This window comes from Chinchilla lanigera, unplaced genomic scaffold, assembly GCF_000276665.1.
Source record: "Chinchilla lanigera isolate Chin_1 unplaced genomic scaffold, ChiLan1.0 scaffold00009, whole genome shotgun sequence".
In the NCBI taxonomy this organism is placed as follows: domain Eukaryota; kingdom Metazoa; phylum Chordata; class Mammalia; order Rodentia; family Chinchillidae; genus Chinchilla; species Chinchilla lanigera.
This window is the reverse complement of record NW_004955410.1, coordinates 8,209,426-8,231,490: the sequence shown is the minus strand read 5'-3', so window position 1 is coordinate 8,231,490 and position 22,065 is coordinate 8,209,426. Positions and strand designations below refer to the sequence as shown.

General features: G+C 42.2%; 2 protein-coding genes across 3 annotated transcripts in view; one reads left to right on the top strand and one right to left on the bottom strand.

The window, feature by feature from the left end:
- The window catches only part of Napepld (N-acyl phosphatidylethanolamine phospholipase D), a gene marked incomplete at its 5' end in the record, with an annotated part of 15,619 nt that extends 1,812 nt beyond the window's left edge, over positions 1-13,807 (top strand). The window contains 3 exon segments of the mRNA XM_013510537.1: positions 3,594-4,240; positions 8,511-8,625; positions 10,975-13,807. Of these exon segments, the coding sequence (XP_013365991.1) occupies positions 3,594-4,240; positions 8,511-8,625; positions 10,975-11,091 (879 nt within the window).
- A 262-nt stretch (positions 13,808-14,069) lies between these two features.
- Positions 14,070-22,065, bottom strand: part of Armc10 (armadillo repeat containing 10) — a 14,295-nt gene continuing 6,299 nt past the window's right edge. For both annotated transcript variants that reach the window (XM_005377219.2, XM_005377218.2), the window contains exons 4-6: positions 20,342-20,518; positions 16,223-16,294; positions 14,070-15,549 (exon numbers count right to left, since the gene is read on the bottom strand). In XM_005377219.2, coding sequence (XP_005377276.1) covers positions 15,295-15,549; positions 16,223-16,294; positions 20,342-20,518 — 504 coding nt within the window. In that variant the 3' untranslated portion in view covers positions 14,070-15,294. The remainder of the gene's footprint in view (positions 15,550-16,222; positions 16,295-20,341; positions 20,519-22,065) is intronic.

The following is a 22,065-nucleotide window of genomic DNA, read 5'->3' as shown; positions in this document are numbered from 1 at the left end:
AAACTCTAAATCTTAACATGGAAATCTTACAAGCACACCACTCCCAGTATATATATAATATGCATTTATAGCTTCTGTACCACAAATTAGCTGCATTACAGTATTTTGCATTTTTTTGGGATTTTTTTGGACAGGGTCTCTCTATGTAGTTCAGGTTGGCCTTAAACTCACTATGTAGCCGAGGCTGGCCTCAAACTCATGGGGACCTTCTTGCCTCAGCCTCCCGAGGGCTGGGGTCACAGGCATGCACTACAATGCCCAGCATGCGTTACAATTTTTTTAATACCATTTTAATATTATCCTTAAGGAATATAATATGATGACATCTGCTCTGCTAAATCAACACCTTTCTTTCATTATTGTAATGAAAGACCCCTTGAGAAGCAGTGTAAGTCGCCTTAAGAGACCATCATACATACACCACCAGTGGTTCAAGTCTCCTATGAGACAGTATGCATGTATCCCTGGAAACAGTGGTTCAAATCAGAGCTGCCTGGCAGCGAGACATATGAGTTACAGCCTTGCCATGCACGTGTTAATCCTGGTTACTAGAAATGATTAATGGGATATTTATATCTATTTATGCGTGTGCATTTTTTCTTCGCAGTGCTGGGGAACAAACCCAGAGCCTTGCACATGCTAGGCAAGCTCTGCACCACTGATCTGCACCCTCGCCCAATAATACATAAGCCCCTTAGGCAGTACGTTGTTAGATGGAACCTTATATTTTCAGCTTTAAGGAGGGGACAGAGAAATAAGAAAACTTCTGTTTTCTCCTTCTGCTGAACCTCTTAGAAAGAGGAATAAGGTTGGGAAGAACCGTGTATATTTAGAAGCTGTGGCTGAAACTCCAGTGTGTCATACTCAGGCAACATGGTTTAGTTGCCTGTCAGAAAACAGTGGGCCACTGCTGACGTTTGTGTCCTCTAGGTCACAGGCCGCTCGTCGTTCTGGTGGTGCCATTGCCTTTTGCTGTTGTGCTTGGCTGGTGGTCTTCTCTGATGGTCGCTGAGAGCGGGAGAGAGGCAGGCACTTCTGGGTCTCATTCATCGAAGGCAGCTGTTGTAGCGGTTCCTACACAAGGCCGTCAGGCTGCCGCGGCAAGGCCAGCTGGGAGGAGTAGGGCACCAGGGGCTCAGGAACCTGGTTCGGGGTTAGGGTTCTTTGCTGACTGTGCGACCTATTTCTATGATAGTCCCTCAAGAGTTCTGCTGAAGTTTGTGTCTTAAGTACCCCTCGAAACCCTACTGGGAGGGTGAAACCACCAGGAGGTGGGGCCTCTGGAAGGTCATCCGCTCACTAGGGGAGCCCTTGGGAGTGTGGGATCCTGCCGTCCTGCTCTTCGCCATTTGCACCTGTGAGGTGAGGGCCTCATCTCCCACTCTCCCTGCCACGCTGGGCCACTGGCCACAGGCCTACACGCAGTGGGGCCACCTGGTTGTGGATGGAAGCCCCCCAACTGTGGGCCAAAGGAACTTTTCTTTGTAAATTGATTTCTCTCAGATATTGTAGTAATGGAAAGCTGACTAACGAAACTCCATCTTTTTTTTGTCCATAAAGTGAGAACAATCTAGTTTGAGTCAGTAGATTATACTGAGGTTCACATGACACATGAAAGTACTTTGAAAATGTAGTGCATTCTTAGATGTGTGATATTAAAGAGCAGGTTGCTCTTCGAAAAAAAATGAAACATCAGCTTATACTATAGTATACAACAGGTTGCTTCTTAATATTTAGTAACTTCTGTTCTGGGGTCCCCACACCATTGTCCTGGGCTCTTTTCCTCCTCCCTGTTGGCCTGTGATTTCTCCCTTGTATGTGTTCTCATTTGGGGGAGCACTTCTAACCGGGCTTCCCAAGAAAGAGTACCCAGAAAGCAAGTGTTTTGGAACCTGGCTTGTCTGCAGTGTCTTTATTCTCACTCTGGATTGACAGTTGGGTGTAGAGTTTAGTTTGCTTTCAGAATTTGAAAGCATTCAATCTCTGTGACCTTGCCGTTAGTATTTCAGTGGGAAATGCAGTGCCATTCTCATTCTTGAACCTTTTACATGGCCTTTATTTTCTCCCAGAAACTTCGAGGGTCATCTCTTGGGCATCGTTGTTCTGAAATTTCACCATGATGCTCGGTGCTCAGTGCTTCATGAGCCCTTCACTCTGAAAGTCTGTTTTCTGTGTTTCTTGCAAATTTATCTATTTCTTTAAAAGATTTCCTCCACCATGTTTTTATTCTGAAATGACTGTTAGCTACATTAGTTATGTTTTGAATCTCGCAGGTCAATCTTCCGTACACTTCAAGTTTTTTTTCTTGTGCTTTACCTTTTGTTTCTCTTTTTGTTGTGGATTGAACCCAGGGCCTTGTGCATGTCAGGCAGGTGCTGTACCACTGAGCTCCTTCCCCATTACTGTTCACTTTTTAAAAAAATACTTTCATATGTGTCTGGTAGACTGGTAGTAATAGGTGAAAAGGTCATGATATATAAAATTTAAAAGTAAGACTAGAAAGTATGGATACTTTATGATCTTAGTCATGTATAAAACAGGACAACTGGTAAAAAGTAGCCCAGTGTTATTGTAGTTATAATTACTGCATATTGATATAATGGATGACTGTTATCATTATATTTTCATGTATTTTCCGAATATTTTTCAAAGTGTTGTGGGGAGGGGTGGAGCTGGCTTATTCATGGAGTGCTTATTGTATGCCAGCCACTCCTAACTCACTTCTCCCAGCAATGAAGTACAATTATTATACCCATTTTCCAGGTGAGGAAACTAAGGCTTGGTGTGGGTAAGAGAAATCTTTTTTATCCTCCACCTGTCCTGCCTCTTGCCTTCCCTGGCCAGCCTGCTCCCCATTTGGACCGATCCAGTGACCTCTCAGTTTTCCTTCCCTAGCCTCCCCCACACCTGCCCCCTTTCCAGCCCACCTTTTAAGGGTGAGGAATGAGAAGAACCAGTTATGAATGTGACTTGCCCAGGAATCACGGTAACGCCCCACCTTACTCACTCAAAACGTCAGATTCTTCTCTGCCACCCAAGAACGGCAAATCCTGTTCATGTTGCCAGGGCCTGGCCTGCTCCTGGGCTGTTTTCAGCAGCAGATTCACGAGCTGAGTGAAGGGGCCGGAGCAAATGCTGCACCTAGGCCAGTCTACTTCTGGCATTTCAGAAGACAGCCTTCAGAGAAATTAATAAATTTAACAGTATTCAAAGTGTTAAATTTAGGGGCTGGGGATTTAGCTCAGCGGCAAAGCGCCTGCCTGGCAAGCGCAAGGTCGTGAGTTCGGTTCCCGGTACCAGAGAAAAACCAAAAAAAAAAAAAAAAAAATTCAAAGTGTTAAATTTAATTTCCCCTCTGCCTGCTGCATTTGGGAGTAGGAAAAGTACTGTAATACTGTTATAATTAAGTCAGATCCAGAAAGAAGTTAAGTATGCATTTCCAAGAGGAAAGCAGAAATAGCAGGTTTATTCAGTGTCTCCTATTCTCCCAAAATAGCCCTTCCCACTATAATTTAGGTCAGAGTGTGTCCTGTGATGATATAATAGCTTTTGTTCCTAACTGCTGCTTTGTCTTCCTGTCTTTATACACTCAGGAACTCGACAAAGAACTCCCAGTGCTCAAACCGTATTTTATTGATGACCCCGGAGAAGCCGGCGTGCGCGAGGCAGGCTTGAGAGTCACCTGGCTGGGGCATGCCACGCTGCTGGTCGAGATGGACGAGCTCATCTTCCTCACGGATCCCATCTTCAGCTCTCGCGCTTCTCCCTCCCAGTACATGGGTCCAAGGCGATTTCGGCCTCCTCCGTGCACGATAGCCGAGCTCCCCCCGATCAACGCCGTCCTCATCAGCCACAACCACTACGACCACCTGGACTACAGCTCTGTCACCGCTCTGAACGAGCGGTTCGGGAATGAACTGAGGTGGTTTGTGCCTTTGGGTCTCCTCGACTGGATGCAGAAATGTGGCTGTGAGAATGTCATTGAGCTGGACTGGTGGGAGGAGAATTGTGTCCCTGGCCACGATCAGGTCACCTTTGTCTTTACACCGTCCCAGCACTGGTGTAAAAGGACCCTGATGGATGACAACAAGGTTCTGTGGGGCAGCTGGTCTGTCCTGGGGCCTTGGAATCGATTTTTTTTTGCAGGAGATACTGGTTATTGCTCTGCATTTGAAGAGATAGGAAAAAGATTTGGACCTTTTGACCTTGCAGCTATTCCCATTGGAGCTTATGAACCGAGGTTTGTAAACTTGCGAAAGAAAGCTTTCCTACCCCAGTGGACTTTAATGGTTATGATTTTGTGATTCTAGGTAATTTGTGATTTTACTGGTGAACTTTGTTACACATTGATGGGGATTGGTGAGTCAGATTCAATTAGGTTTTAAATATTTTAAAATATTTTAATTGTAGTTATATCTGTCAAATGACTCAAAATCAGAAATGGTATTACCAACAAAGAAGGCTCCAGGTGTAAAGACTGAGTACACATCAGCCACCACTCCATCTGAAGTTAAACTTGTCAGCCAGTGTTGGAACCTAACTCTTGCTCTTCCTTTCATGTAGAGGATTCTTTCTTTATGTAACTACTTTTCACTCTGTGATCGGACCGTTCCCTGTCCAGTGCCTCTGCCACATCTAGCGGAGAGAGAAAGCAAGGCATCGGCCTGCAGCCTTGGTGTCCTAAGTTGGTCTTCCGTCTGTACCAGGGCAAGTCTGGTCCTGAGCTGCCGCCTTGCCGCCACCTCAGCCCCTGTGCACTCAGCACTTAGACTCCATTGGCGGCCTTGGCCACAGTCACTGCCTGTTTAGGGAAAAGAGAAGTGATTTTAAACAATTGGATTTTAGTCCATTCTGTTTTTTTCTGTTGTTGTTGTGTTTTTTGCGTGGTACTACGAGTTGAACCCAGGACCCTGTACTGAGCTCCGTCCCCACCCCTTTTCATTTTTTATTTCAAGACAGGATCTTGCTAAGTTGCCCAGCCAGGGCTTAAACTTTCGATCTTTCTGCCATAGCCTCCCAGGTGGAAGGGATAATAGGTATGCACCATCATACCTGGCTACACTCTGGATTTATATGTATGAGTGCAGAGAAAACAGATACTGATGATAGCAAACTAAGGGGTAATTAAAGTTTTTTAACTTGAAAATGCTTTATTTTAGGCCTCAGTGCTTGCACAGATACACACAAGTGTGCTTTGCTGAAGAAGTCACGTAGGCTGAACACCTCGAGTTTCTCTCATACATAATACATAGATGCATGGGATGAATCCGATCTTGTGTTTCACTGGATTGTTTTATACTTGTTAGCCTTTTAAATGCACTAAAAATATTTTTCTGTGTCTTCATTAACACTCATTTCTGCCCTTTGTGTTTTTCCTAGTTTCCTTGTGGTAGGGTCCAGGTATTTTAACCTTTTCTTCTGGTTCCTGTTGTTACAGTTACCATAAATCAATATTAATCCTTGAATTTCACATTTCCTCTTAAATAGCTCTTCTCCTAACAAAACCTGTTTGATGAAAACATCAATCTTTTATAAAAAGACTACTGCAAATCAATTTTAAATGATCCTGGGCATCACGCAGTATATGTTATTACCGTATTAGGGTATCTCTTATGAAAATAAGTTGTCAAGATGGCAAGATAGATACTTGCCAGTCTGCGATGATAAGCAGACTGCACACATCTGCACGCATGCTTTCTTCCCTTCCCGCCTGCGTGGGAGCTGTTTTGTTCGGAAGGGGGAGAGGGAAGAGCGGATCGTACTTGCTCTAAGCAGATCCAGGGTGGTGGCCTCTACAGTGTAACCATTTCTCTGGTCAGAACCAACACTTTGAGATGTGAAGGATCCATTCCAGAGGACAGGGACGTGCTCCCTAAGTGTGAGAGGATGACACTAGCAGGGACTTTCAGTCTTGCCCTGAGCAGACAATGCTTCATTCTTACTTTTGGGATCGCTTGTCACCCGGGATTCTAGCCAAGTCAATTGGGAGTTAACATTTTTATTTTAATTGTTACATTAGAGTAAAAGTTTAAGATTATTTCAGGTAGTCGTGAGGATAGAAAGGAGTGACTTGCCCTTCGATTTGCAGTAAGAATTTAAAAAAAAAAACCTAGCAGATGCAGCAAAAACTGCTTTTGTTTTGCCCTGCATTCTGAGTGCCCGGTGACAGGGCAGAGCAGTGCTTGTTCAAGCCCTGTTTGGGGAGAACACAGTAGCTTTGTTTCTGGGCCCCCCTGAGCCCCGGCAGCTGTGACCTGGGAGCAGGCCCGTCCCCACGGCGGGAGGCTGAGCTGCCCCATGCTGCTGCGACATGCCCAGCGCCTTCCTGAGCACAGCCCCGTTAGTCTCACTGTCGTGTGGGTCAGCAGCGGCAGCCCAGGGTGTGCAGAACGGAGGACGGAGCTCCTTTGCCTTCTTTAAGGTGATGGTGCAGAGAGCGGAAGATTTGCTTACAGATAGTACTTTTCCCATATGCAGCGCCTTCATAAACTCTGTCCCGTTTGATCCTCACAACACCCGTACTAGGTAGGTTTGCGTTTGTACAGACAAGCCGGTGGAATCCTGGGGAATTGGATGGGGACGCCTCCACCGGCGTGTCGGGGCTGCAGGACGCACCCTCGCCCCGCTACCTCGCGTTTCCTGTTCTTCCTGCGGCACTGGGCAGCCTTCCACGGCCTCTGGCATCTCTGTCATTCTCCCAGATCGCCACGGGAACGGGACAGAGGACAGATAAACTCTTGGGCCCTAAACCTGTTATAAAAGGATGATTTATGTTTTCTTTTGAGACAGACAGGGACTTAAAGTGTTTTTTGCTAAAACTGACTCTTCATTTGGGCCCACAGATGTCCATTATTTTGTAAAACTCGGTCAGATTAGGATGTCTCTATTTTTTTTTTTTTTTTTTTTTTTTTTTTGAGACAGAGTCTCGCTATGCAGTTCAGGCTGGCCTTGAGCTCACTTTGTAGCCCAGGCTGGTCTCGAACTCACAACGATCCTCCTGCCTCAGCCTCCTGAGTGCTGGGATTACAGGTGTGTGCCACCATGCCTGGCGGAAGTGTCTGTGTAAAAGTTGGCAAAACCAGGTTTATTAGCCCGACTTTACATAGGCTGCTTTATCTCCCTTTAAGAGGAGGACACCGGGATGAGATTCACGTGACAGTCAGCTATGTCCGGAAATCTCCATTGCTCTAAACCTGTCTTCACCTTGGATTCCAGCAGAATCTCACAAGACTGAACCGCCTCACGTAGAGATGGTTATCGCTCCTAACTGAATTGCCTTCAGGTCATGAGGATTCCTCCAGAGCTGCAAAGCCAGCACTGAGAGACTGACCGACTGGGCCTCAGCCCACCACAGCACCCCACGAAACTGGTCCCTTTTCTTCATGAGTGGGCTACCTCTTTCGACCTGCTCCCCGTTTCAGTTTGTGTTTGTCCAGTGGTGGGATTTGGGCATCACCATCCTCAAACTGAAGCCCCTCTTCCCTCTTCTCTTACCCTCTTTTGGGAGGGGTTTGGCTTGGTCTGTGTCAGAGCTGTATCATCCCTGCATTTTCTTTCACTTTCCTGGTAAAGCTTTTTTCCTGTAAATTGAGGCTGAAAGCCCCGGCTTTAATTTCCATTATCACTGAAGCAGGGACCCAGGGTAGCAGGTGATACCATCCATCCTCTCTTCCTGCTGAACCAGACACTTCATGGTTCAGTTGTCTTGTAAATCAGTTTGTTGAAGAGTAAATGGCTTTTTTTGTTCCAGGTCTTTAAACATTTATACATTAATTTTTGTTTGCTTTTTGCTTTAGCAAGTTTTTAAATAATGGTTTTTGCATGACATCCAGATTCTTTTGGAATTAGCATTCTGATTTCCAGTTCTTATCTAGTATTTAGTCAGATTAAGAAGTCTTATTAAAATTGAAATATACATGAAACAAGATTTTACTTCTCAGAGTTTTGTTTGAAACTAACTTTGTAGTAATTTATGTAAGAAAGATTTTTATTTTTTTTTCCCCAGCAGAAAGGTGAACTATAAGGGGATGGTTTTGTCTATGGTGATTTACTTCCATTTAGAATGTTTTTATTTTATCTTTTACAGTCGAACCTTGACCTGACTTCTGAGTTGCTTTGTGGTGCATTCCCCAAAGTGTTGCTTATGTTCTGTTTCTGGTAGTTTCTCCTGGGAAGCTTTTACAAATACTAACACCTGCCCCAGCCTAGTAAAATTAAATCACAGTCACTAAAGGCACAGGCTGTGCAGCTCGATCTATTACAAGTTCGCTGGATGAGCCAGTGATGGGAGTGGTTGAAATCACCACTAGTGCATGTTGCGGTTGCCGTTGGCCAGGCAGCCTGGATCTTTGGTGTATTGGCTCAAAATCCAGTGAAGGAATGGGGGGGTGGTGAAAATCTCCACACTGGCTTCTAATTTCTCAAACACCCATAGAACCTCAAAGGTTGCTTAGATGAGTAGTAATTAGAGTGTGTTCAAGGCCAAAATTAATAAGTTGCTGTTTCATCAGGTGGTTTATGAAATACCAGCATGTAGACCCAGAAGAAGCTGTAAGAATTCACATTGATGTTCAAGCAAAGAAGTCTGTGGCCATCCACTGGGGAACTTTTGCCTTAGCATATGAGGTGAGTTCTTTCATGCTAAGAAGAGCTTTGACGGCGTGTTTGACCAGTGGTGGGATTCAGGCAGCTCCATCCATCTCCTAGCAGGGTTCTCAGGCCAGACTAGAATCAGACTGTACACGGTCACACGTGGAGTGAGGGGGTAAGTCATACTGATCAGTAAAACAGTACTTACATTCGGTGAAGAAAGCCTCAGCCTGCTGGTTCTTGGGCTTATTTCCGTGGTTAATAAAGCATGTGTTTATATCACCAAAAATCTGTACATGTAGCCTGAGGAGTCGAAAAACGGGCCACCACGTTGTCCCCCCTCAAGGTGGCTTTTGTGCTAGTGAGAGCTGGAAGATGCGAGTGGATCCAGATGTTGGAAGGGGAAGTGTTGTCGGGTGAGGTGGATTTGCTGGTGGGAGCGATTGGGATAGCTTCGTGGGAGAAAGACATTTGAACTTGGCTGTGAGGAAATAAGGAGAAGCACTTCCAGAGGAGGAACGGGCAGGGCGCAGGCCCGGAGGCAGCGAGGGCTGAGGAGTCCGCTCAGCACGAGAGAGGTGCTGGGAAGGCGCGGATAAGCGGGGCTTCAGACGGAGGGGCGCTTGCTGGAAGTGTTACTTGTCTACCGAACCTTGATTCTGGGCCTGCTGTTTACCAGGCCTTGGCGTAAACAGGCAAATCAAATTCAGTGGTTAAGTTCAGTGTTGACCCTGTGGGGAAATTTGATTCGGTTCACAACCAGTTCATTTTGCACCCGGAATCGGGGAAAGAAGTTTGTAAACCAAGGTGCCACTGTATTTATCAGTAATGTAGAGAAGTTACAGTGTTTTATTAAACCCAAGCAAAGAGGAATGAAGAATTTTAACTGGAGCAATTGGGTAGACCGTGTGCTCTTTACTGAGGTGGAAGAGGAGTGGACCAAAAGCTCAGTCTTTAAGAATGACTGTTGTATTCATGCTTCAGTAATTATTCCTGTGCTCACTTTGGCAGCACATACAGTAATAATTCCTGTTAGAAAGATAACCTCCATCTTTACTTCTCTATAAGGTCGGTAATAATAAACTCATGTAGCCTTTAGCAATTTGGATACTGTTCACATTGTGATGTTAATTGAATAAACTAGAAAACTATGGATTTGCTAAATTATAAAGTGAATAGGATTCTCAGAGATGTTTAGCCTATAATTTCTAAATACTTTAAAACTACATATGCAGTTATAACAGCTGCACACTGTAATACAAGCAGAATAATGAGGTCTGTAACTTGGCAGTATTGTAAAATTGCATATAAACAGCAACATCTAATCTAAGAAACAGTAAGTGGATTTCCTAGATGATATATTTAAGCCCTAAAATTTAAATCACTAGTTTTGATGGAAACAAATTTTAGGTATCATGTAATATCTAAGCTAAATTGCTGGGGTCTTTATTTTGAATAGGTTCTGTCTCTGTGCTAGACAGCCGCTCCGGAGGGACAAGCGCTTTAGTTCAATCACGGGCCTGGCATGCCGTGGACACACTCAGAGGATGCTTGCTGTGTGAAGGGAGAGGCAGATTTGCCACTGGTGATTATATCAGAGAAAGGGATTTTCTTTTTCACTTACAAATTTTACAGCTTTTCTAATTGAAGGAAAAAAGCCTTTGAATAAAGAAGCAAAATAGCTATTATACAGTGTAGAGATTTAGACCCAAAGGGAATAACTAATGAAATAAGTTAGCCTCGTCAGACACTTGAATTTCTATTTATTTCCATATTCAAGTAGTCTCAACTTACCTGGAAATTTCCAATGGGTGGGAACATTGTGGAACATTCCATATGCTGCCTTCCCTTTTCACCGGGCTATGAAAAGCTGAGACCATAAAGGGAGATAGGCCACTCCTCCTGCAGCGGCTGTCTCGGGGCCCTCTTTCGTTTTGCAGACTGCAGCTTCTCTATGCAGCTGGAGAGCCTGAGAATAATAGCTTCTCTTCAGCCAAAAACATTTACTCTAGCATTGGCTTATGTACACACACAGTCTAAACTTCTGTTTGCTTACAAAATGTTGGTAACATTCAGTTCTCTAATGGTTTTGGCACTGATCCCATTTAGATTGACATCTCATGTAGTGAAAATGGTCCATTGCACGTAACCTAATGATGTTCAATCTCAGAGGCACTGTGACACTTAACAACAGACATATCTGTTGACTTCAGAGTTAGTGTCAAACTATTAAAAAATGATTGACTCATATGCTAATGCTGCGCTTAAAAGAAAGGGCATTGTTTTATGTGGCCATCTGCTGATTGTTTTAATTTGAAATTATATTTGAAATATCCCCCATGTGTATATTTAATTTTTCTCCCTTTTTTCTTTGCATTTCGCCAGCATTACTTAGAGCCTCCAGTGAAACTGAGTGAAGCTCTGGAAAGATACGGACTTAAGACTGAAGATTTTTTTGTGTTGAAGCATGGAGAATCAAGATACTTAAACACTGATGATTAAAACTTGGAATAAAGATGAGCACAGGAGCTTTTAATGAAAAAGGCATCACCTGATAGAAATTTGAAAACAAATGAAAAGACTAAGACATTCATGAGTGTTAAGGCTGTTTCATCTGGAAACAACTTCTGCAAGTGTGTGTTTTATATTTTATGTAACAATTTGCTTACCAATCTGATGACCAGCTTATGAAAAGCATGAAGGCAGTTCAGGGGTGGGTCATTTAAATAATGACCAGGCCAATGTGGGTATAAAAAATATATCAATGGTGTAAGCATTTCAGTAGAAATTTTTTTAACCAAAGCGTGATACTTTAGTGGCGGTAGAATTTTCTGAGGTTATGAAACATTGGTATTAAATATTAAATAAATAGGCCAGGGCTTTCTTCAAGGAGAGTCAAGGCTGTCTACCTGGATCTTTTCAGAGGTCTATACACACACACACACACACACACACACACACACACACACACCCCTAATATTCACATTGTAGTAAGTGGTACAGCTGACTCCCACAGGCTTATAAACATAGCAGCTCTCACTCTATCAAGATTAGCTTATATGCCAAATGTTAGGTGATATATTTTGGTAAGCATAAAAACATAGGTGTTTGGGCTAAATTACCATTTGTAAAGACATTACTTTTTATTGTGATAAAATACATATAACATGAACTTCATTTTAACCATTTAAAAATGTAGCTTTTTTGGCATTAAGTATATTCACATTCTTGTGCACTCATGACTACCATGACTTAAATTTTTAAAAGCGGGGAACAGTATGTTCTACTGCACATTCATGATCCCCAGATTAGCAGCTCTCTGATCTGGGCAGAGGAAGGGAAAGCGTATGATGATGATAACGATATGTGAAATTTTCTATTTTTATTCTAAAACACCTTTTGGTAAGCACAAATACAGCGATAATGAAGCATTTCAGAGAAGAGAAATACAGATTTTACATGTGAATAGACTATATACTTTGTTTTATTTTCTTCATTTTCCATTTTCTCTATATACATATTTCTGGTTTGTTAGCTCTAATCTTAAATATAGTGATAAGATTTATTTTATAAATATTTTATCTTACATGATTAAGATGTCATATATTTTTGTATCAAATGACCCTTAAGTATGATAACACCTTTGTGGAATAGAAATGGTTGAAAAAATAGATACTGGGTGTCAGCTAGTTGAGTTTTACCAGCCATACATGGTGGTGCATACCTGTAATCCTGACACTCTGGAAGGCTGAGGCAGGAGGATCACCAGGGAAGTGAAGAAGATCCTATTAGAGGGCCATTCCATGTTTTGGATCCACAGGCTTGGTGAAATAAACTTCATTCATACAAAATGACACATTTTCTAAACCAAATGCTACCTACACATTGCTCTGTAATTGGATTTGCATGCATGACACATTAACCGCTACATTGGAATTTTAATTTTCATTGTTTCATTTTGAATTTTCTTTGTTAACCTGAAAAGTCTCTGTGCTCACTGTGCCTCTTCCTCATGTGCAACAAGAGGATAATTTTGACCTACCTCCAAACCGTAAAATAGATTTTAAAAAGCACTTTAGAGATCTAAAGGAGAACATGCTTTTAAGATACCACTGCCTTGTGTGGGTAGGTACACTTTGAAAGCTGAAAATAGGCTCCTGCTTTTGACAATGTCTTGATCCTGCTGCAGCGTATTTAAGCAGCTATTAGGACATGAAGCACTGAAGACTAACTTCACCGCACTCATTTTATAAATTGGGAAATAATAGCTAAAGCAAGTGATCTGTATCGAAATTGAGTATTTTTACTGAAGTTGCAAATCAGCCAAAGGGAAGTGTTTGTGCAGTGTGTGTGTTTATAATGTATGTGAGTATGTGTGACCTGGAGCACTGAAGCACAAAAAACATCCTCATTAAGAGAGAATAAATAGGACAAAACTGAACAAGCATCAACTTTGCAGTTGTGTACACTAAAAAGTGAGGATTTTGGGGTCAGCTCTGGGGCCAGTGTTCTGAGGTCATATCCTTGTTGCTGCACATCCAGCTGCACGTCATCTCTTACCTCTAAAGCAAGCCAAGTATGTCTTGCTTGAGTACTTACTCTCCATGAACGGCCTCTGCGTTATTTCTGTATATATGTACTCTTTAACTGAGCTCCTCCAAGCACTTTAAAATACTGTGTTCTACTTCCATTTAATTGGGCCTGCTTTGTTTTTCTAGGCTTCCTGACCAGCTTTAGTTTTTATTATCATTCATACTCCTACACTGATATTTTATCCATAAAATATCAGTATCATGCCTTATCAAAACCACCCCACTGGGTGGTTTCCAATTACGTTTTGAAGGGTTTATGTGCAAAGTGAAGATGTATTTTGAAAAGACAAGTCTATTCTCTTCCTTCAGTTCACTCTAATGTACATGGGAACACCTTTTAATCTCTTTTATCATCAAAGTCAAGCTCATGTTCATCTTTCATTAGTGAACATCCTGAGCAACACTGGTAACACCTTTTCACCTAATGAAAGTGAAGATATGTCTTGACCTACGTAAGAAAGATGTATTTGTGTATTTCACTTTGAGTTTTTCCTGGACAGCAGAAAATTAGCCTTTACGCTAACATTTCAGAATCAATGCTCTAATCTACGAAGTATAATTACTCAGACCAGATAGTTTTATTTTTAATTTTTTACTTTTTTTGCTCTTTTTGAAACAGGGTCTCACTATGCAGTTCAGGCTGGCTCCGAGCTCACTTTGTAGCCCAGGCTGGTCTCAAACTTGGCAACGATCCTCCTGCCTCAGCCTCTTGAGTGCTGGGATTACAGGTTTGTGCCACCATGCCCGGCCTAAAATAAGAGTTTTAGAATCCAGTGCTGCTAAAGCACGTTGAAAGCAAATCCTGGTTTTAATATGTGCACATGTTGAATACATGTTTGTATTAAATAGGGAGATTTTTAAAAAATTACTATGAAGAATGTGCCTTTCCAGGATTTAATAGTATCTTTATTGTATTACCAACATACAAAAGTGTAATTGTTAGCCATCATATGCTACTCTTCTAGCCCACTGGAAATTTCAATTTTTCATGGTATATAAACCCTTTTTCTACTGTTAAAATATTTCTTCAGAGTGTGATTTCTGTATCAGGACAACCCTGAGAACACTGTTGAGTTTGAGGATTTGTAATTTTCTTTGGAAATAGTCTTGTATATTTACAAATGAAACTTAAAGTTCTCTTAAGGCTTTAAGTACACAAGAAGGAACCTTCTGCTTGCATATTTATTTCCTCAGTGCTAAGCATGATGGGGTTTATGAACTTGAATATTATAGAACCTGGCTGAATTAAAATATATCAAGTTGTTATAGCTTATGGGAGAAAAATACTAATGTTCATATATTGTAATTTTAGTAAAAAATGGATGAAAATAAATACTGTCAAGGGAAAAATATAGCATTGTCAGTTTTTTCCTTTTTATTGAAAAATTACACAGTTTGTACTTATGAGTAGGTGAGTACTAAGAAACATTTTCCCACAAAAGTTTTTATTTTTTATTGACTGGAAATGGTGAGAACTGATTCTGATGATTACAGCAGACTTCTGAAAGCACTATGGCTGGCTTAGCAGGTAGAGATGAGAACTCGGGACCTCACTGCTAACTAAAGGACAAGGCTGTCCTTGTGGCAGTTCTCAGACGGTGAGCGAATCCCACACTAATGCTGTCTCAGATGAGTCTGTAAGTCACTTCCAGGAGAAGGGGGTCTTCTACATAAAAGGGTCGCTGCCACTTCGTGTGAAGGCAGTGTGTCTCAGCTAATAGCAAACCTGGTTTCAATCCAAACTTACATTTGTTTAGTATAATAAAATGGTCCAAAATGAACTGGCAGACCTAGCAAGTTATATGCATTGGGTATCCCTTATTTGAAATGCTGGGAGCCAGAAGTGTTTTACACTTGAAGTTTTTGGAACTTTGGAATATTTGCATAGACTTTACTGGCTGAGGATCCTCAATTCAAAAACCACAAATCGGAAATGCTTCAAATTCTAAATCTTTGAGCATCATGTCAGGTTGAGGATGGTCAATCTGTACTGTGTTAAAGATATGTGAAGTTCAATCAGCAGCTGAGAGGATCCCTTTATAAAAAAGAAGACAAAATAAGTTTCTGTGTGTTACTGCGCGGACTGCACTCCTCTGGAAAATACGACACCCAATCAGAATTTTGATGTTATTGTTACAGCCTTTTCTCTCACATCCACGTCATGATGATAAACTAAAGCTTGCATTTTCTGGACACACTCTTCTCCATATAGTAGGGAAAACAATGAACCGTTAGGGAAGGGAGGCTGGCCAGCTGGACGGCCTCCCGCTCTGAGGCAGTTATTTATATTCTGAAACAGCGTAAGTACCCGAAGAAGAATCTCCTGTGCTACACAGCCATCAACAAGGGAAAGGAACGGCGAGCCCACCTGCAACAGGAAACAATGAGTATCACTGCACAGAAAACACTGTTTTACACTCTAAAAATCCTGTCACAAGTCTGCATAACTTAGATGTGTAAAATCTTACGCACTCCTACATCGTATACTAATGGAAGCAAAGAGGTTTTGCATTTTAGCTAAAAAGTAAGATCTTGGAATCCCAAAATGAGGTCATTTGAAAAAACATCCTTTCCTTTTTTAGGATCGACCCTACAGTTTTTCTGAGAACTCACAGATTCCTCCCTGTTTTGTGCCGTACAGAGGGCAGAGGGCCGGGCTAAGCAGATGAACACGATGGTCCCTTTCCTGCAGGAGGTGGGCCCCACGCCATTTCAGCACCCTTCCTTCGGAGCACGCACAGCAGCTTCTGTCTCATTCATTTGTTACACATCTTTGTCCCCACTAGACGGAGGCCCCAGGGGATAAGTGCCGTGCATCTCGGTACTCAGCCCGGCCCGGCACATACTGGGGACTCGGTTCTGCCGTTTCTGTGAGTATGCTTGTTACACAACATTTGGGAGATTCCTATGTGCCAAGCATAATAAAGCAACACCTTCATGGTGCTCTTCAGAGATAATCCCTGGGAACATTCTGGGGTCAATGTTTCCAGATCTATCTTACAAATACGTGTATTTACAAAGTAAGTATGTAATCTGTTTACTTGGGCACTGAGAAGTCCTTCTGTCATGGCCGGATTTTCAGACAAATTCACGAGCAGCTTCAAAACTTGAACCTGAAATAAGAATTCTGGTTTATTTCTGACCAGCAGGCATGAATCTTCTCTCCCTGGCACGCTTTCTTCTCACTGCCTTCCCCTTGTGAAGTCCTGCCTGTGCTGTCAAACGGGCTCAGTCTTTCCACTCCACCAAGTCTCTCTCTGAACTCTTAAAGCTGTTGGCCCTGCTCTCAGAGGAATTATTACAGAGCGGTGCTGCTCAGATCTCTGCCAAGTGACGGTTACGCACATGGGAGGAATACCGTGCATGCTGTCACAGTCCCCGCTCACACGCACCTGACCCCGTAAGCTTATCTGATGCGTGTTCGGTGATCTTTATATGACTACTGGTAAGTGAAATATGTTTCTTGGAACAAAAAAAAACCTTTCAGAGTTTAGTTCATTTCTACTGAGGATATGGAAATTCTGAATCAGTTTGGTTACCAAGACTAACAAAGTAATACAGCCATTTTCTTACAGATTACTAGGAATCTCTGAGGTTATCTTTTTTATGTGAAAAATGTTTACAGTCATTTAAACAGGCACAATGATATAAACAATTAGTAAACAAATATTTAATAGCTGACTAAAATTTCAGCATCCTTATCACTTAACTTCTGAAAAATAATACAAATATTAAAATAGAATTTCCTCCTAAAAACATGTGAACCACAGTTTCTACAAGATACTTAAGTGAGGTGAAAGGAGAAGGTAATAAAGTCAAGGGAAAGTAGCAAATATTGTTTCTGGGTGTTTATTTAAACTTTTTTTTTAATTCCAAAGGCAACAGATTTTACTGCAGAACTTTTGCTTTTTTGGTGGTCCTGGGGACTGAACCTCATGCATGCCAAGCAAGTGCTTTACCACTGAGCTGTATCTCCAGCCCTAGAACATTTTTAAAGATAGAAAAGTGCAAAGAAAGAGGAAGTTCCCTCTTATTCCTGATGACCAGAAATGGTCATTACGTTGTTTTTGTGTTTTCTTTCTGGTCTTTATGCACACACAGTATCTCATACTGTATGCTTACAATTCCTTTTATCATCTTATAGATATTGTTTAATCGTATTTTTTATCAATTTTAAATTTTTAATAAAAATACATGGTTATGATAAAAATTTCAAGTGGTGCAGAAGGGAACAAGGCAAAGACAAAAGCTACCGTTCTGGAGTTTTTCCCCTCCCTAATGGCAACCACCTGTAACTGTGGACGCAGAGATCATGTTTTGCAAACAAACGCTCTTAGTAAGTTAGGCCTCCTAAGGGAGAAAAGTAAAGGCGACACCTGACCCTTCTTTAGTGCTCTCCCTAGGGACAGTCAAAGTTCATCTGGCCTGAATGGCCATCAACACCAGCAACGATAAACGTTAGGAAAAGAACACTGGCTCTGACATCAGCGAAGTCTGCGCTGGGAAAACAGGAACAAGAGGCCTGAAATAGATGCACCTGAACTTATGAAAAATGCCTGGATGAAGTCCATGAAATAGGAAGGCCCACTGGTAGTCACCGAGGGCAGGCACACAGCCAGAGAGAAGTAGACCAGTAAGCAGTTAATATTTTGTAGTGAAATGTGATTTTCTATGCTTTGCGGAAAGGAATTAAATGTGAAGAAAAATTTATACAATTAGAGGACAACTATAGATGAAACAAAGATATTCTATATTTTGGCTCTAAAACCTGACTATCTTGTCCCTCTTTTCACATGTGCCATCTTGTGGAGACTCCACGAAATTTATTTTAAACTGTTAGCTTTGTTCACTGTCGTAGCAGATGTATTAAGCACAGGGTTTATTTATATTCACCTTCTGCGATCTGTATTTACTTATGAATCAGTGATACACACAACAATCATTACAGTATAGTGAGATCACTGCCTTAAGATTTTAAAATATGGGTCTATATTCGCACTAACCAATGGGTGATTATCTAAAAGTTTACGTGAAAATTAGAGCTTGAAATTCAATTTCTATGGAGAAACAATGCTATCATTGGTGGCAAGGTTCCTAGGCAGAACTTCCCCCGTAAAACACCCCAAATACTCTATCCCAGAAATATCATTCTAGGCAATGTAATGGAAAATAAAACAAAATTAGAACATACTATTGTGGTATGAGTCAGCTTTTAAAAAGTCACAAATTATACTGAAAAGCAGATCATGTCTGAGACAGTCACATACAGGCCCAAGGCTAGAATTCCCGGCTCTGAACTCGGCCGTAGTTCGTCCTGGGGTTCTGGCTAGCACAGCTGCAGAGTCAGGCGCAGGACAGACTTTTCCTACAGTGAGCACGCTGGGGTAAGGAGGGGAGGTGTCTGGGCCTAGGGCTGGACGTCATCTTGCTTACTGGAGAGAAAGGCTGGTGGGCGCGTGCATGCTGGAATTGTGTGGGGATGCAGCAATACTGCTAAAAGAGGACTTAGTCTTACATTTAATTTTGAATGACTTAAGTACATCTTGGATCAGACCCAAATAAGTTTGGCTATGGGCAATGTGGAAAGCTCATAAATGCCTCAAAAACACAGAAGTAGAGCTAGAGTGAGGCTCTCTCATAATCACCTTCTCCCATGGTCACATCCTCAGAAATCACAGTAGTGGTGTCAGATATTCAGAGCATGGCTTCACATTTGGTCCTAAAATGCTCAGGCATTTTCCTCTCACTTCATACTCTACTACTACAAGAAGTAGTTTTATACAGAAACTCTTAACCTGCTGGAAGATAAAGGTAAAACTCACAGGCCTAGTTGCAGAACCCTAGCTGCAACAGAGGGTACAGTATCAAGAGTCAACGAATGGGATCACATCGAATCAAAGAGTTTCTACATGGTAAAAGAAACAACCACAAGAATGAAAAGACAACCTACAGAATGGGGGAAAAACTGCCAGCTATTCATCAGACTGAGGACTACTATCTAGAATATACAAAGAACAAAAAACAAATTAGACCCTCCCAAAAAAAAAGACCCAATCAAATGGTAAGTGAATGTAGCCCTCAAAGTACAAATGGCCAATACATATATGAAGAGATGTTCAACAGTGCTGGCCGTTAGAGAAGTGCAAATTAAAACAACGCTGAAATCCTGTCTCACTCCATAAAGAATGGCCATCGTCAAGAAACCAGATGATGACAAATGCCGGTGAGGCTGCATGAGAAAAGGACCCCTTCCACTGTTGGTGGAAATGTGAACTAGTACCACCACTATGAAACTCAGTATGCAGATTCCTCAAAACACTAACACTAGAAATTCTATCTGACCCAGCTATTCCCCTTCTGGTATCTTCCTGAAAGAGTTAAAGACATCACAATACAGGGACACGTGCATGTTTATAGCCACAGAATTCATAATAGCTAAACCTTGGAAGCAGTCTATGTGCCCATCAGCAGATGAATGCACAGAGAAAATGTGTTTACACACAATGGAGTTCTACTCTGTCATACAGAAGGTTGAGAATCTTGAGTCATTTGTAGAAAAATGGATGCACCTTAACACCACAATTTTAAGTGAAATAAATCAGACAAGCATGGTTTCTCCTATACGAGAAACTCAAATCATAAATAAAGAGCAAAATAAAAGATGTATAATAGGAGTAGGGAGACAGCGCTCTCAAGGCGAGGAGATCAAGGCCTGGAGTGGGCAGAGAGGCTGGAAAGGGCGTTCGATGCTGTGCGCCTGTGCTAACGCCACACGAGGGACGGACACACTGTGCACTGAACACATGCAGGCAAGCAAAAAAGTCAGCTGGTCACTGTATTACTCCCCGACTGCTCTTAATCATGTTACTCCTACTTCTGACGGCGGGAAGTGAGCTACCGCACATCAGTGAGTCTCAGAAAAGCGAGTGACCATCCACAAGTGAGACAGCACATGCTTCTTATATGGTAATTTTTAATATAAGGGATAACCTAATATGCTTTTCTAAGGCCCTGTGAAGATTTTTAATAAACTCTGACTAAACATAATCATTTTTGAGCTACATAACTTAAGATGGGTGACCCAGAAATTCAGTTTTGATCTTATCATGCTTGAGGCCACAGCTCTTCACCCTTCAGGAAATAACTGCGTCCCCTCGTACCTTCGTGGTGCCGTTTCCAGTCAGTAACACGCGGAACAGGTCTGCTATGTAGCCGCTCAGCATGTGCTGGTGCTCGTCGGTGACCATCATGTTTGTCAACAGTCTCAGCCCGGCCAGCTGCACGGCAGAGTCCAGGGGACCGGACAGGACATCCTCACAGACTTGACTGATGAATGTCTGAAGGCGGAGGGGAACTGTGAGCACCTGGGAATCTCCCGGTGACTTCCACTCAACAGTCCCTGCTCGGAGCAGGCGGCTGCTCAGAATGGGACTGCTGCCTCAGAAAGGATGACTTCTTTATGCAGCCCTCAACCCAGACACATTTTTAAAGCTGCCTTTTGCTGCTGCTGGCACTGTACCGAGCATTTTACAAATGTATTTTGCTTGACCCTGAGGAGAACTGTCACAAGGTAGGTGTTAGGGGGGCACTTAACAGCCAAGGCTGTGAAGTCCTCCAAGGGCTCAGGGCTCCCATCCCAGGCCCAAGCCTGAGAGGTCCTGCTCCCAATTTAGCCACATTTGTTTCTACCAGTCTGGGACCCAGGGGCAGGAGGAGGACGTGCACGGCCATTCGGTATCCCTGTAAATACCTTAGTGGGGGGTCCTGGGAGAGCCCCAAAGTAAAGAGTGAGGGGAAGGGGCAAGTGAAACAGCATTTTTCTTTATAGTCAGAAGTAAGCAGAGCAAAATTACATTTGACTCAATTTCTTCCTTCTGTAGCTAGGGATGAGTGGATGGATAGATGGATATCTATATCTATATATATATGGTTTTGTTTTTTCACCTAACCAAATTTAAACTCCAACAAAAGTTCTATTAAGGAAATTTACCTAACTTGGAGTTATAAGAAATGACCAACTCTTCAATAAACCATTATTAGTTTTTTTTAAATATCTCAAATGTAGCCAGGGGTGGTGGCACATGCTTGTAATCCCAGCACTCAGGAGGCTGAAGCAGGGGGATTGCTTTGAGTATGAGGCCAGCCTGGGCTACACAGTGAGTTCAAGTCAGCCTGAATGGCACAGCGAGACCTTGTCTCAAAAAAAAAAAAAGCCAAATGTATCCATGTTACTACAGAACTAGTGCAATGGCAATAAAGCAGAGACTGAAATTTTATTACAGTTTAAGCTCTAAATTATAAGTCAAATGGCTCATTGGTGACACCCATCCTCTTAAAAATGGTTATCTCTTTAGTTCTTTATGTCACACGTTTTTAAAGGTACCGTCTTTCAGAGGACGGGCTAAAATGTGTTGAACATTTATATCTTTCTCGTATCTGAGTCTTTTCCCCATTTAAATTCTCGTTGGAGCATCACCAAGTGAGTCAGCTCAGTTATTCCCAACTCCCCTTATTCCTTGTTCTTGGAATTTTCTCCTTGCCCAACTCTCCCTGTGGAGACCTTAGACATTCTCAAAGGCCAGGTCAGATGCCACGTCTTATAGAAACTGTGGGATGAGATCTCTTCTCTTGGTGCTGCAGTTTTTTACCTGTCTTTCCTCAAAGCACTTCATCTCATTCTGCCTTTAATTACAACTGTTTATGGACCTGCTTTACCTTCCCTTGGCTTGCTTAGAGCAAGAGGAGTATCCTGCTCATGTCTATATTCTGTTCCATAGAGCAGAAATTCACTGATGTTGAACTGGATTCATACCATTTCTTTCTTTCTTTCTTTTCTTTCTTTTCTTTCTTTCTTTCTTTCTTTCTTTCTTTCTTTCTTTCTTTC